Genomic DNA, 14874 nt, shown 5'->3' with positions numbered 1-14874 from the left:
CTCATCAGAAAAGAGGACTTTGGACCACTGAGCAACAGACCAGGTCTGTTTTCTTTAGCCCAGGTAAGACGCTTCTGACATTTTTGTTGTTCAGGAGCGGCTTGACAAGAGGAATTCGACATTTGAAACCCATGTCCAGGATTTGTCTGTGTCTGGTGGCTCTTGATGCATTGACTCCAGTCCACTCCTTGTGAAAGTCCCCAACACTTTTGAATGGCCTATTCCTGACAATCCTCTCCAGGCTGCAGTCATCCCTGCTGCTTGTGCACCTTTTTTTTTTCCACACTTTTCCCTTCCACATAACTTTCTATTAATGTGCTTTGATACAGCACTTTGGGAACATCCAACCTCTTTTGCAATTACCTTTTGAGGCTTTCCCTCCTTATGGAGGGTGTCAATGATGGTTTTCTGCACAACTGTCAAGTCAGCAGTCTTTCCCATGATTGTGATTCCTACTGAACCAGACTGAGAGACCATTTAAAGGCTCAGGAACCCTTTGCAGGTGTTATGGCCTAATTAGCTGATTTAGAGTGGGACACTTTGAGCCTAGAATATTGCACCTTTTCACACTATTCTCATTTTCTGCGATTGTGGATTTGGGGTTTTCATGAGCTGTAAGCCATAATCATCACAAATATGACAAATCACGGCTTGAACTATCTTGTTTTGCATGTAATGAGTCTCTCTCATATATTAGTTTCACCTTTTAAGTTGCATTACTGAAATAAACAAACTTTTGCACGATATTCAAATTTTTCGAGTTTCACCTGTATGTTGGAATACTTACATACCAATACATATCTCTGTTTTCACTTTATAGCTAAACTAGTACTTTCACAATAAAATAAAAAGACTTCTTTAGAGAGTTATATATTTTATTATGGACGGATGTACAGTTGTAGTTAAAGAAACTGCAACAGACATGGAAGCATCATAATACAATCGAACAATTAGTATTTACAGAATAATCACCACACATATACAATGAACAAATTATGTCACCACTTAAATTGATGCACAGATTTATTTAGCTGGAGCCCAAAGCAGCATTGTATGGAATAAGGTGTGTATGTGTATTCTGGCCTCTGGAAACTATAATTGTGTTCTTTTACTATGTTTCATTTAAGAAAACCTAACAAATTAAAAAAACATTTTGGTGGAGAATATTATGTTAAACTCTTACATTTCTATGTAATTTCACTTTGCAGTTTTCTAAAGCCTTGCTGAAGTAACCTGTACATATTCTTCAGCCTGGATAAGAGCAATATATACAAAGTATTTTTGAAGTCCGTTTCTGCTATAACACAGATTACAATGGAAGTGTGACTCGAAGTAGTGCTAAAGCTTGCTGAAAGCCTGCTAACTGCTAGTTTAAAGTACAATCCAGCAGTCGCCTTAGCATCTGTTTAACATTCCCAAACTCAAGGAGACAGGTGCATTATAGACTAAAGCTTAGAAATTATTTGCAAATGCTCTTATCAAAACTGAAGTCCACATGTACAAGGCCTAAATGTCCTGTGACTTTTGGGGCCTGTATCAACGGGCTTTTGCTCACTTCACTGGGTTTCCCCAAGTCTATGAGGATGCAAACGCTGCTTGGAGCAGGTAAGAAGCAGGTTAAATACAGCTGCCAGTGAATTCTGAATGATCTTAGAAATGTCTCAAACTGGTGCCACAGACACATGCCCAAAGGCCCTTGGACTTAAGTGAACCTCTACAAATCCATTGCAGCAAAGTCTACAGCAGTAGCATTAAACAGTTAAGTGCTTTGAAAGCAATTACAAAAGCCAGGCTATTTAACACTAAAATGCCACCAAAAGTATATTTTTTTTATATTTTAGAAAGTGTTCATCCAATAAACAAGCTGCTTTTCCTTATTCATTCAGGTTCTTGCAGCAGGGAGATATGTAAAATACGTAGTAAATTAAAACGACACCAAAATACAGTTAGTAAGGGTAATGTTTCTATACAACTACCCACTGACATGAAAAACAACTGGGTACCCTTCTTTATGTATCCTTTTTTGTAATTTTTACTATGAAAAAACAAAACAAAACAAAACTTACATTGAAGCTACCTGAAGATAGAGGATAGTGAACCAATGTGGCTGGACTGGCCTGATCCCTTGCAATTACTCCTCCCATGATAAGGAAGCACCCCAACCTACTGCTAGGTCTCCTTCAGAGGTTGACTACAAGTTAAGCAGAGTCAAACTATTATTTTCTGTCTCTTTATCTAGAAGTCTATTTCTATCTCAGAAATAATTAGTCCCCCTTACATGTTCAGTTCAGTGCACACAAACATAACATTCTACGAACAAAATCAACAATTGGCTGAGTAGAGGAATTATGCTGATTATATTGCATTGGTTGAAAAATCTTTCTCCACAGACTATAATTTCTGAGAATTGTTATATATTACTACAGACGATCATTTAACATACAGGTTAATTAGAGTCTAAAATATGCAGCTGTTCAACATACGTCACTTGAAAGAACGACCAGTCCCCCTGAAATTGTACCGCATTATTTTATGCTGCCATGAGTTTTCTGATACAATGCAGCCATAAACAAGTGACTACAGCAAGCCTAAAGTTCAACCTTAGATAAATCTTTAAAGTTTTTTGCCAGTAGATTTTTTTTTCTTTTTTTAAAGAGGGCAAATCCCTTTGAAAGATAAATATGTGCAATACCAGATATGTCTGCTACAGTCCCCTCCCTCCACTCAACCTACAAGAAAATGGTAGCAACCATGTTGTGGCATAACATCAGAGCCCAAACAAGAGCTTTCACAAGTCCCTAGTGTACAAATACAGTGAGATCTGATGCATGTTGTCCATCTGTCAAAGAGTGGTGGCACTCAATGCCAGTTGAGAAGGAAATGGTCTTTTCCATGTGGAATACCAGGGTATTGTTTCTTATTAGACGTCTGTAGACAGATCACTTTTCTGTGAAGCAATACTCAACTCTTGAAGACATGAAGACAGGATACTAATTGATCAAGTCTCTATGGAGGTGGCAGCTTACTAGTTAATTACAAGGTTAGATATGGTGTTATCTTTTAAAATGTTATCCACTGTGGCTGGTGAATGACCATACTGAATTAAAATCAGTTTTGTACATATGATGATCAGTGTTAGCTTATGAATATATTGCTATATGTGCACATAAAAAAAAAAAAATTAGACAAACATTAGAACAACTCTGCATTAGCACCTTCACACCAAGACGAATCAGTCCAGTGTAAGTGCAGAGAGGTACTAGACAAACAAAAACAGGCACAGGAGAGTGTCCATGAGCTGCCAAATAATAGAACGTTGTGAAGGACGCCTCACCTGTGCTATATTACATTCCAGTAGTAGCTCATTTACATATAATCTAAGCTCCAGCTAAATAAATCACATTAACAGAGAATTAAGAAAGTGCCCGTACTTAAATAACATGAGTACACGATAACAATGTTCAACACTTTGGACAAATCAATACTGTGGTTGGGTATACAATCAATTAGTACATTAGTGCAATATACCTGGAGACGGTCAGTTGCCCCAAGGGCCACTCAGTCTTTGTCAGTTTGTGTTATTTTTAGTTCAACCAACAAGATTGGAAAAAAGAAGGCCAGTCCTTAATTTAGATTCATATTTCAGTCATTGAATTCTTGTAGCAGTAGGGTATTGACATGACTATGCAACCTGTGTCTATACTTCTGCTGAAAAGATGTATGACTGAATAGTAAAGGCAATAGATGAAATGAGAAAAACCAAGTTGAAGACAAGGATCACGTAAGGTAAAGTCACCTGGTGGGCTCTTGTGCACTTTCTGCACCGCACATTTTAAGATGTGGAAATTAATACCGTAATGTGGTAACTGGAACGTTCAGTATCATTAAGCTCATATAATAATCACATGAGAGAAACAAATCAGAACAATGAAAATTTTGTCATGGAGGCCACACATGTCCCTTTTTTTTTTTTTTTTTTTTGACAAAGCAGAGGGCTAAATTCTACAAATGTGATTTATGACTCACTTTATGAATCTTGCAGCCTCCTCACCCCTTTAATAAAGGAGACACTTGATTCGCCATTATTTTGGCACAGGGAAGAGCAATGTAAAAAAGCCTACAGATCATTACTGCACTTGTTCCTAACAAGCTGTCCCCACAACCTGTGGAAATCCAATGCATCCTTTATTCCAGAGAAAAAAAATTTCAATTCTAGCAGAGTGTGACATGCAGTGCAACAACAGGAGACAGAGGCCAAACACCAAAGCTACATGTGGCCAATGTGCCCAGCTTTGTCATATTCAGTGAGTCTGGGCTCCATTCCAAAATTCTAACATAAGGATGTGCTCTAACTTGACTTGTACTTGGAAATCATGAAGTGCACAGTCCTATAGACTAAACAAAGTTAGACATATGCATTACTGGCAAGGATCCAATTTTGGAATAAATGTATGATGAGCTGTCACCAATTTGAAGTATTTTGGTTGAACAGATATGGTAACTGAAAGAGTTCTGCTGTAGAATCCCAAGCTGTTGTGGAATGTGGCATCCAAAAGTGGCCCAAGGATAAGGTGCATTTGGGTCTTCTACTTTGTTTCCCATCTTCCCTATTCAGCACGGTCCATCTTTCTTTCCTGTATCGTCTCCTCCTCTTCAGGTTCAGAGTTGTAGGATTCAAGGCTTTGTTTGGCCATTTGATCCCTTCTTGCCCGTAAGCGTTCACACTTTGGGCAGTGATCAGAGCAAAAGCAGCCTTTGTGATAGCAGGCTTTACATTCTGTTGGTGTGAAAAAGAATAGAGGTAATACATGCAGAATCACCAATACAAAGAGTTCAGAAGAAAATCTGCAGCCCCCATACAACTTGTCTGCACTTCTGCCTCTACCTGTCTACTCTGTGGTCTGCTCTGCGATTCGTCAGAGGGCACAAGCTGGCCATAGATGGTTCAAATTTAGGCCAATTCAGCAGGGACCAGCTGAGATTCAATCCATGTATGAGCAGGTTGATTGTACCCAAGTCAATCCAATGATCGACTTGGGTACAACCAGCATGTTGGATTTCTGGCATTCGATTACTGCCAGCGGCTATAGCCACTAGCAATAATCACTGTGTTCTCCCAGCAGGGACGGCTCCCCGAGCCCCACCGCCTAGCTCCATGGGATGAATTTCCCCATCAACACTGACCATGTTGATGGGGGAATCTAGCGATTTTCTTACTTGCCACCACGGGTTGCAGGAAATAAAAATCACATCATGAATGGCCTGCCTTAGGAGACAAGTAACTCCTGACACGGAAACTCAAATCACAGTTACAGTAGAAAGTTAACAGATGCCATACATACTGAAATTTACATTAGCTTTTGTGGGGTTTGCTGCTTTGATTTTGTCGGCATGTGCCAAAAAAATAAAATAATATGTACAATGGGCACATTCCTGTTTTGTCAAACAAAATCTTAAACAAGGCTACATCGCTACGTCACTTCCGGGTCCAGGGATGTTCAGCCATAGCGAAAGCAAAGCCTGGAGCACACGTTGGCCATCTTTGACATTGACAAGCTGCAGATACTGGTGCTGGTATTATAGGCACAGCTCCATGTGCAAAATCATTTGTTTTATGCTCTTAATGTTTATATAATAAATGCTACACTTAAAAAGATTTTGTATCTGTCTGGTGTATCTGAGCAGTCTGGCACCACATCTTCTTAAGGATTAGCCCGCAGTGAACACCATAGATGAAATCAGAAAGTTTCCTGAAAATCCCATTGCCTTAGCTTTTGGCCTTACCAATAGAAAGCTGCTGGAGGGGAGCAACATTCTAGGAAAGCCTGAGGAGGATGGTTCCCTATATGACCAAAAGCGCACCTGAGCACCAAAGGTCTGGTGAGTGAGCAATTTATATATACCTTGCCGCCACGTAGTGAAGATACAAAATCACTCACTTATTTGACTCACATTATAGAGGAATAGAAAGGACTGTCACTTCTTTCAAAACCTAAACTCACCTTTGGACTTTTATTGAATTTTGTGTTTGTGTTTTTTGTAAAGGTAGTGGTGAATATAGCCCCCACTATAGGTGTAATATATATATAATTTAATGGTTTGGTTTAGGGGCTTGTTGGGAAACAAGCCTCTTATATGTTCATGCACATTATTTATGTAGTGCCTGTCTATTTATAAATATTGTATTGTTATTTCACATTGAATATGCACGCAACCTGTTAATTCTTGTTCAGCATTTTGACCCCTTTCACAATTGTGCCTTCAAACTTCAAATCTGCTTGTACATAAAATGTTTAATCACTGTGAAAGATCACCAAAAACACAGTACTTAACTACCAGTTCCTTATGTATTTCTGGATTGTAATTTGTATTTAGAATCTGAATGCCACTAAATCTGAAATGAAACTTCTGTATGTGATAAATATAGCGAGCTTGCTGTGGATTATACCTTCACATCTCCGGCATTTAGACAACTCAAAGGGAAAGATGACCTCATCACTCTGACAAAATTCACAAATGAAGCCTTTAGCTTGGCACAACTACAAGACAAGGATGAAATGAAGACAGTTAAATCAAAGCATGGGTACATCCAGCTATAATCAATTTACAAAATATAAACTAGTTATTTTGTTAACATCAATGTAATAAAATATTCTTGTTCCCTGCATCTGATTTATATTAGGCAGTGACATCTTTGCTTTCTAAATTAGGCCACTAGTTTTAATAGTATTGTATAATAATTATTATTATTATTATACAGGATTTATATAGCACCAACAGTTTGCTCAGCGCTTTACAATATAATGGGAGACAATACAGCAACAATACAGTTCAATACAAGAGTGTTAGGAGGGCCCTGATCCTTGGAGCTTACAATCTAAAAGAGCATTGATATATCAGTGTTTGGAACACAGTATTAATTACGTATAAATACTGAAATGTTAAGCTCCAAGCTTCCATCCGACCCTTTACTAAAGGAAACTGCAGGAGGCATAGAGCCCTCTGAGTTCTAATACAAAAGGATTCTTAAGTAAAAGGTCCACTTTTAAAAGCTAAATTTACCTTTTTAACCATTTGATGCCCGGCCAATAGCTGTATGGCATTCTGAAAAATGTACTAGCTTTCCAGGAGGCCGCCATATGGAGTCCTCCTGCACATGCGCAGTTCTCGCGCTTGCAGAGCCGCGCAGCAGCACGATCTGTCACCTGCCGTGTACCTCGGACACGGCCGATGACAGATCTGAGTACTGGCCCCCATTGCCAGTATCATTTGACCTGCTGTGACCAATCACAGCAGGTCACATGACAGTTGTATACAATGGATGGCTTCATTCATGCCATCCATTGTATACTAGTGTCTAGCTGTGAATGGTCACAGCGATCACATGCACATGTCCTGATTAGCTGTGGCCAAATCACAGCTAAGCACAAAAAAAAAAACCCTGACTGAATCGATGTCATTCAGGTAAATGCTTGCTTATACCAAAGTAATTCTTTGCTATAAGCAAATTGTGTAAAAAAAAAAAAATACTGATCACTTACCCAAAGTACTACAATGTTACTATGGTAACATTGTACTACTTTGGACATCGTGAAATCTTAAAAAAAAAATCTTAAAAAAAGAGAAAAAAAAATGTAATAAAAAAAAATTTTTTTTTTCCCACTGTCACCAGTCAGTGTCCCTGATCACCACCATGCCAGTTATATGATGACCCTGTACTGCACTGGTGACTGTATGTAAAAAAAAAAATTGTGAAAATAATTTTTCTTATTTTTTCATTTTCCGAAAAATGACAAAAAAAAATAAAACTTCAAAAAACTCGCCATTCCTCTTATGAAGTACGTCGGACTGTCTACTTTGCAAAAAAGGGGTCATTTGGGGATATCTGTACTATTCTGACATTCTTGGACCTCAAGAAATTAGATTGGCTGTCAGTACTTCAGGATTGATCAATATTCAGATCTATACCATAGTTTGTGAACTCTATAACTTTCCTACAAACTAAATAATACATCCTAATTTGGGTTATTTTCACCAAATACATGTAGCAGAATACATCTCGGCCTAAATTTATGAAGAACAATTATTTATTTGGAAACTTTTATAACAGAAACAAAGAAAAACGTGTTTTTTTTTCAAAATTTTGGGTCTTTTTTTTGTTAATTTAGCAAAAAATAAAAACCCCAGCGGTGATTAAATACCATCAAAAGAAAGCTCTAGCTGTGTGAAGAAAATTATAAAATTTTAGTTTGGGTACAATGTTGTATGACCGCGCAATTGTCATTCAAAGTGTGAGAGCGCTGAAACCTGAAAAATGGCCTGGGCAGGAAGGTGTAAAATTGCCCGGTACTGAATTGGTTAAAAAAAAAAATAATAAATGCACGCATAATATTAAGAATATGTGCATTTATTTTTTGCTTTTGCATAGGAGCCTGGAGAGCACTGCAATCACAATCAGTGGATTGCAGTTAAACACCTGCAGACTATTGCTGCAGCCAGTGATCTGTGTCAACGTACAGACTTTTGGTTACAGGGCTGGAGGAACTGTCGATGGACTACAAGTGTAGAGATGTCACTTGTGCTCCTTTCAGACCTACAAGTCCCTCCACCGCGATGGCAGAAAGGACAAGTAGTTTTTTTTATTCAAAGATTCCTGTGAATGAATGGCACAACTCTGCAGGCAAAGCCATGCACAACCATGCCAATTTCTTTTCAAATCTTTATTAGAATTTTGTATAAAAGTACAAAAATACAAGGTTCAGAATATAAATTGGGTACACACATCTCTTTCTCAACACTACATCTCAAATACAGTCTTAAGGCTGCTATGGCAAACATAAGATGGCCCACTGGCCATGAACAAAATATGCATCTACTTTAAATTGCAATAGATGGTTCCATGTCCAATCCAAATGATTACAAATATAGCATACTGTACTTGCATAGTATTTTGCTAATATTAGTCATAGTAAACCCGGATGTACGGGCCCATCTGAACCAGACCTCCTGAAAATCAACCGTGCCAATTTCAATACTGAGAGGTGCCAGCGAGGAAAAAAACCTCCGATTTTGTAGAGGGGGTTGAAGGTGGGGGCTGTGCATGCTGACATGTTTCATGTGACGTCCTAAATATAGACGGCACATGAAACATGCTCAGAAAAATGATTTTAGCCTTTAAGAACCATTCCTCTGCCTAACTTTTTATAAAAAAAGTTTCAAACAGAATGAGAAAAAAAAAAAAAAAGGTTTCCAACATGAATCTTCAGTGATGAGACTTTAAGATACACTAGAACAAAATGAACCGAAAAGGTGCCATTGAATCAAATCATACACTGTAAATGACTAAACAACTGGCAGAGGGGTATGCGGATGGTGTACTCATGGTTTGGCTCATTCTCTTTCTGCTAGATTTAGTGGATATATACCTGCAGATGAGTGGGACATTAATTAGCATGAAATTAGAAACATTGACAATGAATAAATCTGTAACACCACAAATGGTAACATTTCAGCACTTAGCTAAAGTGCTGAATGAAGAAGCATCGCTTTCACTTTCCAGTGATGGGGGAAAAAAACCCACCCGAGCACCTACCAGAAAGTGCTTAATGAACTAATGGAAATTCTCACCATGCATTTATCCACATGTAAGGTTCCAAGCCTCACTAACTCCTTCAATCGGGGCCCCAAATCCCCTTTTTTAATGTCAGTAAGGTCATTCAAGGAAAAGAGATGAAGGTCTTCAGTAAGATGTCCAGGTACACTGTCATAAAATTCAAGTATGCTGTGGGAAAACATCCCATAGTTATTATAAATCAGATTTCACTGTCAAAATATTAACATAGAAAAATTAGTTAACAGTAATACTAAACCCACAACAGTAAAATCAGTTTTTATATGCAGTACAGCATGCTTGTTATACTCACTGTGGAACCTAAGGAGTTAATCCTCTGCACTGTGTAAAAAGGCTGTTTGACCCTGTCTTCTCTGATCCTCCCCTTCTTCCACAGTCCCCAATCCATCTGCTAATAGAATAGAGCCTTGGGGGCAAGCTGCACATGCTCAGTTTGAAGTGTACTGCTAGAAAGACTTTTTCTTTGGGAGGGTGCATGTGATCAGTATAGGGCCAATCAGCACTGTCCAGACAGAGGGTCAGGGATGCTGCAGCCTCATAAAACTATCAGGAAAAAATGAACACTCCTCCTACAAGTTTTAACCAATGCTCTGCTGGACACTGATAGAAGTCACAAGACTGCTCTAACTTCTGATAAGAAAAGGTATTTATCAGTTTATATTTATTAAAATTATTGCATTTCCATGTTGTGTGCACTGTGGGAGACCAGATAGAGTGAATGCAGGGTCCTGGGTTTAGTAACACTTTAAAGTGTTACTAAACCCACAACAGTAAAACCAGTCTGTATATGCATGTATATCTGATCCTCTCCTTCTTCCAGTGTCTCCCTCTTACCTCCTGATAAGACATATTGTGTGGAGTCACTCTGCACATGCTCAGTTTAGTATGTATTACTAGAGGATTTTTTTTTTTCTCTTGGGAGAGTGCATGTGATCAGCACTGTCCAGACAGAGGTGAGGGGTTCTGCATCCTCCTACAGAAGACAGAAAACTCCTCCTACTAGTTTTAACCAGTGCTCTGCTGAACACTGATAGAAGTCACAAGACCGATCTAACTGCTGATGAGAAAAGGGATTTATCAGTTTATATTTACTAAAATAAGTTCCATGTTGTGTGTACTGTGGGAGACCAGATATAGCGAATGCAGGGTCCTGGGTTTAATAACACTAAGTACAAATGGATCAATACAATATATAATGCCAAAAGAAGAGCTCACTTTTTGGCCAGTCTGCAAGTTTTGAACATGTTCTTCAGATGTACCAGCTGTATTCTTAATAACTGTAAAGTAAAATAAACAGGCTCCATTATACCTAGCATTACCTTATAAAAAAAAAATATCAAAAGCTTTCCTAAGCCAGACCATGTGCAGGTTCATAGCAGTCTGAGTCATTTTAAACAGGACACCTACCCGAACTTGCTCCAGAGCTTTCACTTTGCGATACATGGCACTATTTATATCATGGAGATTGAATAGAGGATCACTCCAAATTTTGGTGAGAAGGTCCTTAGAGAAGTTACTAACATAATATTTGCTAAAGTCCCATTTCCTTAAAATGCGTCCTGGGATGACTGATTGAGCATTCTCATGACAGCACTGGCAAAAATACTTTCCCAAGTACTCACAGTAGCGAAGCCTTTTGATGTAATCTATAAAAACAAACAGTCAAATATATAAATCTTGCAAGGCAAAACGTTCTGTTGAGCACTCTAATGCTGGTCATTCATAGCAATCTCAACACAGTAAATTCAATGTGAGAACCAGTCAAAGCAACCTACAGGTGGACACATATGGTTGGTGGTAGGTTGTATTGATGTTTGTGGACATTCTGTGATCAAAAACTGGTTGAAAGTATCAGAAACTGACAATCTGAGGCTTGCAACAAAAAAATGTCAAAGGTTATAATAATAAATTAGGGTGCTCAAGAATTTAGAACACAGTTCTTGTTAGAAAAAAGCAGATGATATTGAGGAGCCAAGGAAAAATGTACCTTCAAACAAGAGGATTGTCTCCAAAATGGTGTCTGCTGGCTTTAGGTGCACTGGCTATCTGGGTGCTTTTAGTCAATCAACAGATCTATATAATGTAAATGCAGCAACTTTGTCTCTTTAACCGATTCCCATCCGCCCTATAGCAGAAATACTGCTACAGGGAGGCACGGGTGCACAGAAACACGTATATACACACGTAATTTCCATTTCTGGGCTTTCTGGGGATGTCAGTGACACCAATTCAGTTCCCCCCCAGTGTCAGAATGCCCGCCACAGTCCCGCTATAAGTTGCTGATCACCGCCATTACTAGTAAAAATAAATCCCAGTATCAATACCACCATTTGTAAACGCTATAACTTTCACGTAAACCAATTAATTTACATCTATTTGGATTTTTTTTTTTTTAGCACAGACCTGTAACAGAATACATTTTGTCCTAAATTTATGACAAAATTTGATTTTTTCAATTTATTTACTGGACATGTTTAATAGCAAAACGTCAAAAATACTGTTATTTTTCTCAAAATTGTCAGCCTTTTTTTTTTCCTTTCTATAGCGCAAAAAATAAAAAAACCGCACAGGCGATCAATTACCACTGAAATAAAGCTCTATTTGTGGGAAAAAAAGGAGGTAAATTTCATTTGGGTGCAGTGTTGCATGACCACGCAATTGTCGGTTACCACAACGCAGTGCCGTTACGCAAAAATGGAAAAGATCCCCCTGCCCACTGTCACAGGGAAGGGGGTTCGAGGCAGGAGCTGGAACATTTTTATTTATTTCAGGTACTTATATAGCGCTGTCAATTTATACAGCGCTTTACATATATTGTACATTCACATCAGTCCCTAACCCTTAAGGGGTGTACAATCTAAGGTCCCTAACCTACATTCATACGTACATACTAAGGACAATTAAGAGAGAAGCCAATTAACCTACCAGCATGTCTTTGGAATGTGGGAGGAAATCGGAGTACCCAGAGGAAACCCGCACAGGGAGAACATGCAAACCCCAGGCAGGTTGTGCCATGGTTGGGATTCGAACCAATGACCCTAGTGCTGCCAGGGGGAAGTGCTAACCATTTAGCCACTGTGCTGCCCATCTTACATATTCCACCCTAAATATGGTTAGAACATGAAACATGTTACAAGCCAAAGGTGAACTTAACCTTTAACTTCCCTTCTACCTGCATCACCAAACATACTCAAATTTCTAAGGCAGAACAGGTGCCTATGAGAGAATTGTTTTTGTTGGGATGGCATTTTCATACATCACTCAGTATTGCAGGGGCAGAAGGAAGGGTGTTCTAGAAGAACAGGCAGGTGTGTTCCAGCATCAACACATTGCTGACCAAACGGGATAGTGTAGGCTGGTGTCCGACAGTAGTGTTTGGCTGAAAAGCTGAACCACTCAGCAGGTAAGCTCTGCTTATTGTATACATTGCAAAGGTTTCATTTTCAGCTTTCAAAGGAGTGTGCTTTAAATAACTGGGTTTTTTTTTTATTTAAAAAAAAAAAAAAAACTTTTACTTTTCTGTTACACAGCTCTACCTCACAGCATAACTCTGTCTGGCAGGGCGGGAGACCTGTAGTTCATACAGGTCTGGTCCCACCCCAGTCTGTGACTGGACAGTGAAAGGAGAAGCAGCACACTCATCTCTCTGTCCTTCTGCTCTCTCTCCTCCTATCAGCATGTTCCACGAGTACTGCAGCACAACTGACTTTTTTTGTGCTGCTTCTCCCTATTCCAATCTAAGCTCTGCTACAGAGGGCCTGCAAGAGGTTGACAAACAATCAGTACATACACTGCTTGCTTAACCACTTTAGCGCCGCCCCATAGCAGAAATACTGCTACAGGGCAGCAGTTGTGCACAAAATCAAGTATATATACGTGATTTTGCATTTCTCCCTGTCTGTGCCGCCATTCGAGATTACTCGCAGGCGCCCGGTGATTGCGGAGGATCTCCGACGGGGGTGGGGTAACTGTTAGTAAACAGCACAGCCATACAAAGCAGAGTTCTTACAGTAAAACACACACACAGAACATAATGTAAAACAGCACACAGTTAACCCTTTGATCGCCCCAGATGCTAACCCCTTCATTACAGGTTCAGTGCTTTTTATTAGCGCTGATCACTGTATTGGTGTCACTGGGGATGTCAGTGACACAAAGTCTGTTCCCCCCCCAGTGTCAGAATGTCCGCCGCAGTCCCACTATAAGTTGCTGATTGCCGCCATTACTAATAAAAAAAATTAAAAAAAAGCCCAGTATATATACGGCCATTTGTAGATGCTATAACTTTCACATCAACCAATTAATTTACATGTATTGGGGATTTTGTTTAGCAAAGACATGTAGCAGAATACATTTTGGCCTAAGTTTATTATGAAATTAGATTTTTTACTGGACATGTTTAATAGCAAAAAGTCAGAAATATTGTTGTTTTTTTTTCTCAAAACTATCGTTTTTGTTTTTATAGTGCAAAAAATAAAAACCGCACATGCGATCAAATACCACCAAAAGAAAGCTCAATTTGTGGGGAAAAAAAGGATGTAAATTTCATGTGGATGCAGCATGGCATGACCACTCAATTGTAAGTTAAAGTAACATAGTACCGTAACGCAAAAAATGGCCTGGTTGGAGGAAGGGGGGGGGGGTAAATTCTCTGGTGGGCAAGTGGGTAATAAAAAAAAAAAAAAAAAAAAAGAATACAGAGTTGCATCAATATGTGTCTTTCATATCTGCAGGGAGTTCAGCTTTAAAAGTTTCCAGCATAGCTAACACCTTAATACCACTTGATAACTTACCTGGCTCAATCCTAATACCACATCCAGCACATCTGTAATTCTGTTTTGTGACTGCCACCTTCTTCCTGTAAAAATATGAAGCATATGATAAATGTCAGAAATCCCAGTCTACCCTTACAAACAGCTGTATTCTTAAAGCATACGTTGGAGCTGTGTGTATGTTGAAGATGATCTGTGGTCTTGGTGGGGCCCATTCCAAGTTTCCTCGAACACGAATCCGCAACTTGTAAATGTCCGCATGTTCTCCATCATCTGGAGAGATTGGCATGGAATCTGGGATTGGTAGGAGCTAGAATACAGAAAAACAAAAAAACACAATGAATAATAAATTCATGTACGAGGAGAGTGGAGTGCAAGTAGTGTGTCACACGTATGCTGTAGCTGGCCTTACTTGGTCCTGAGCAGCTGATCAGAAAATGCCAACATTGGATTAGAAGATCAAATCGAGTT

The 14874-nt window shown here is 39.0% G+C and overlaps 1 protein-coding gene across 11 annotated transcripts in view; it reads right to left on the bottom strand.

Moving 5' to 3' along the window:
* Nucleotides 1-854: 854 nt before the first annotated feature.
* The window catches only part of RUBCN (rubicon autophagy regulator), a 69602-nt gene continuing 55582 nt past the window's right edge, over nt 855-14874 (bottom strand). For all 11 annotated transcript variants that reach the window (XM_089680106.1, XM_089680097.1, XM_089680103.1 and 8 more), the window contains 7 exons: nt 14568-14713; nt 14425-14489; nt 11039-11277; nt 10847-10908; nt 9628-9781; nt 6449-6539; nt 855-4777 (listed from right to left, as the gene is read on the bottom strand). In XM_089680106.1, coding sequence (XP_089536232.1) covers nt 4608-4777; nt 6449-6539; nt 9628-9781; nt 10847-10908; nt 11039-11277; nt 14425-14489; nt 14568-14713 — 927 coding nt within the window. In that variant the 3' untranslated portion in view covers nt 855-4607. The remainder of the gene's footprint in view (nt 4778-6448; nt 6540-9627; nt 9782-10846; nt 10909-11038; nt 11278-14424; nt 14490-14567; nt 14714-14874) is intronic.

This window comes from Staurois parvus, unplaced genomic scaffold (assembly GCF_062004578.1).
Source record: "Staurois parvus isolate SC_StPar_1 unplaced genomic scaffold, SC_StPar_1.0 ptg000235l, whole genome shotgun sequence".
Classification (NCBI taxonomy): domain Eukaryota; kingdom Metazoa; phylum Chordata; class Amphibia; order Anura; family Ranidae; genus Staurois; species Staurois parvus.
Note: the sequence above shows the minus strand (reverse complement) of the source record. Positions and strands in the feature narration are given on the sequence as shown.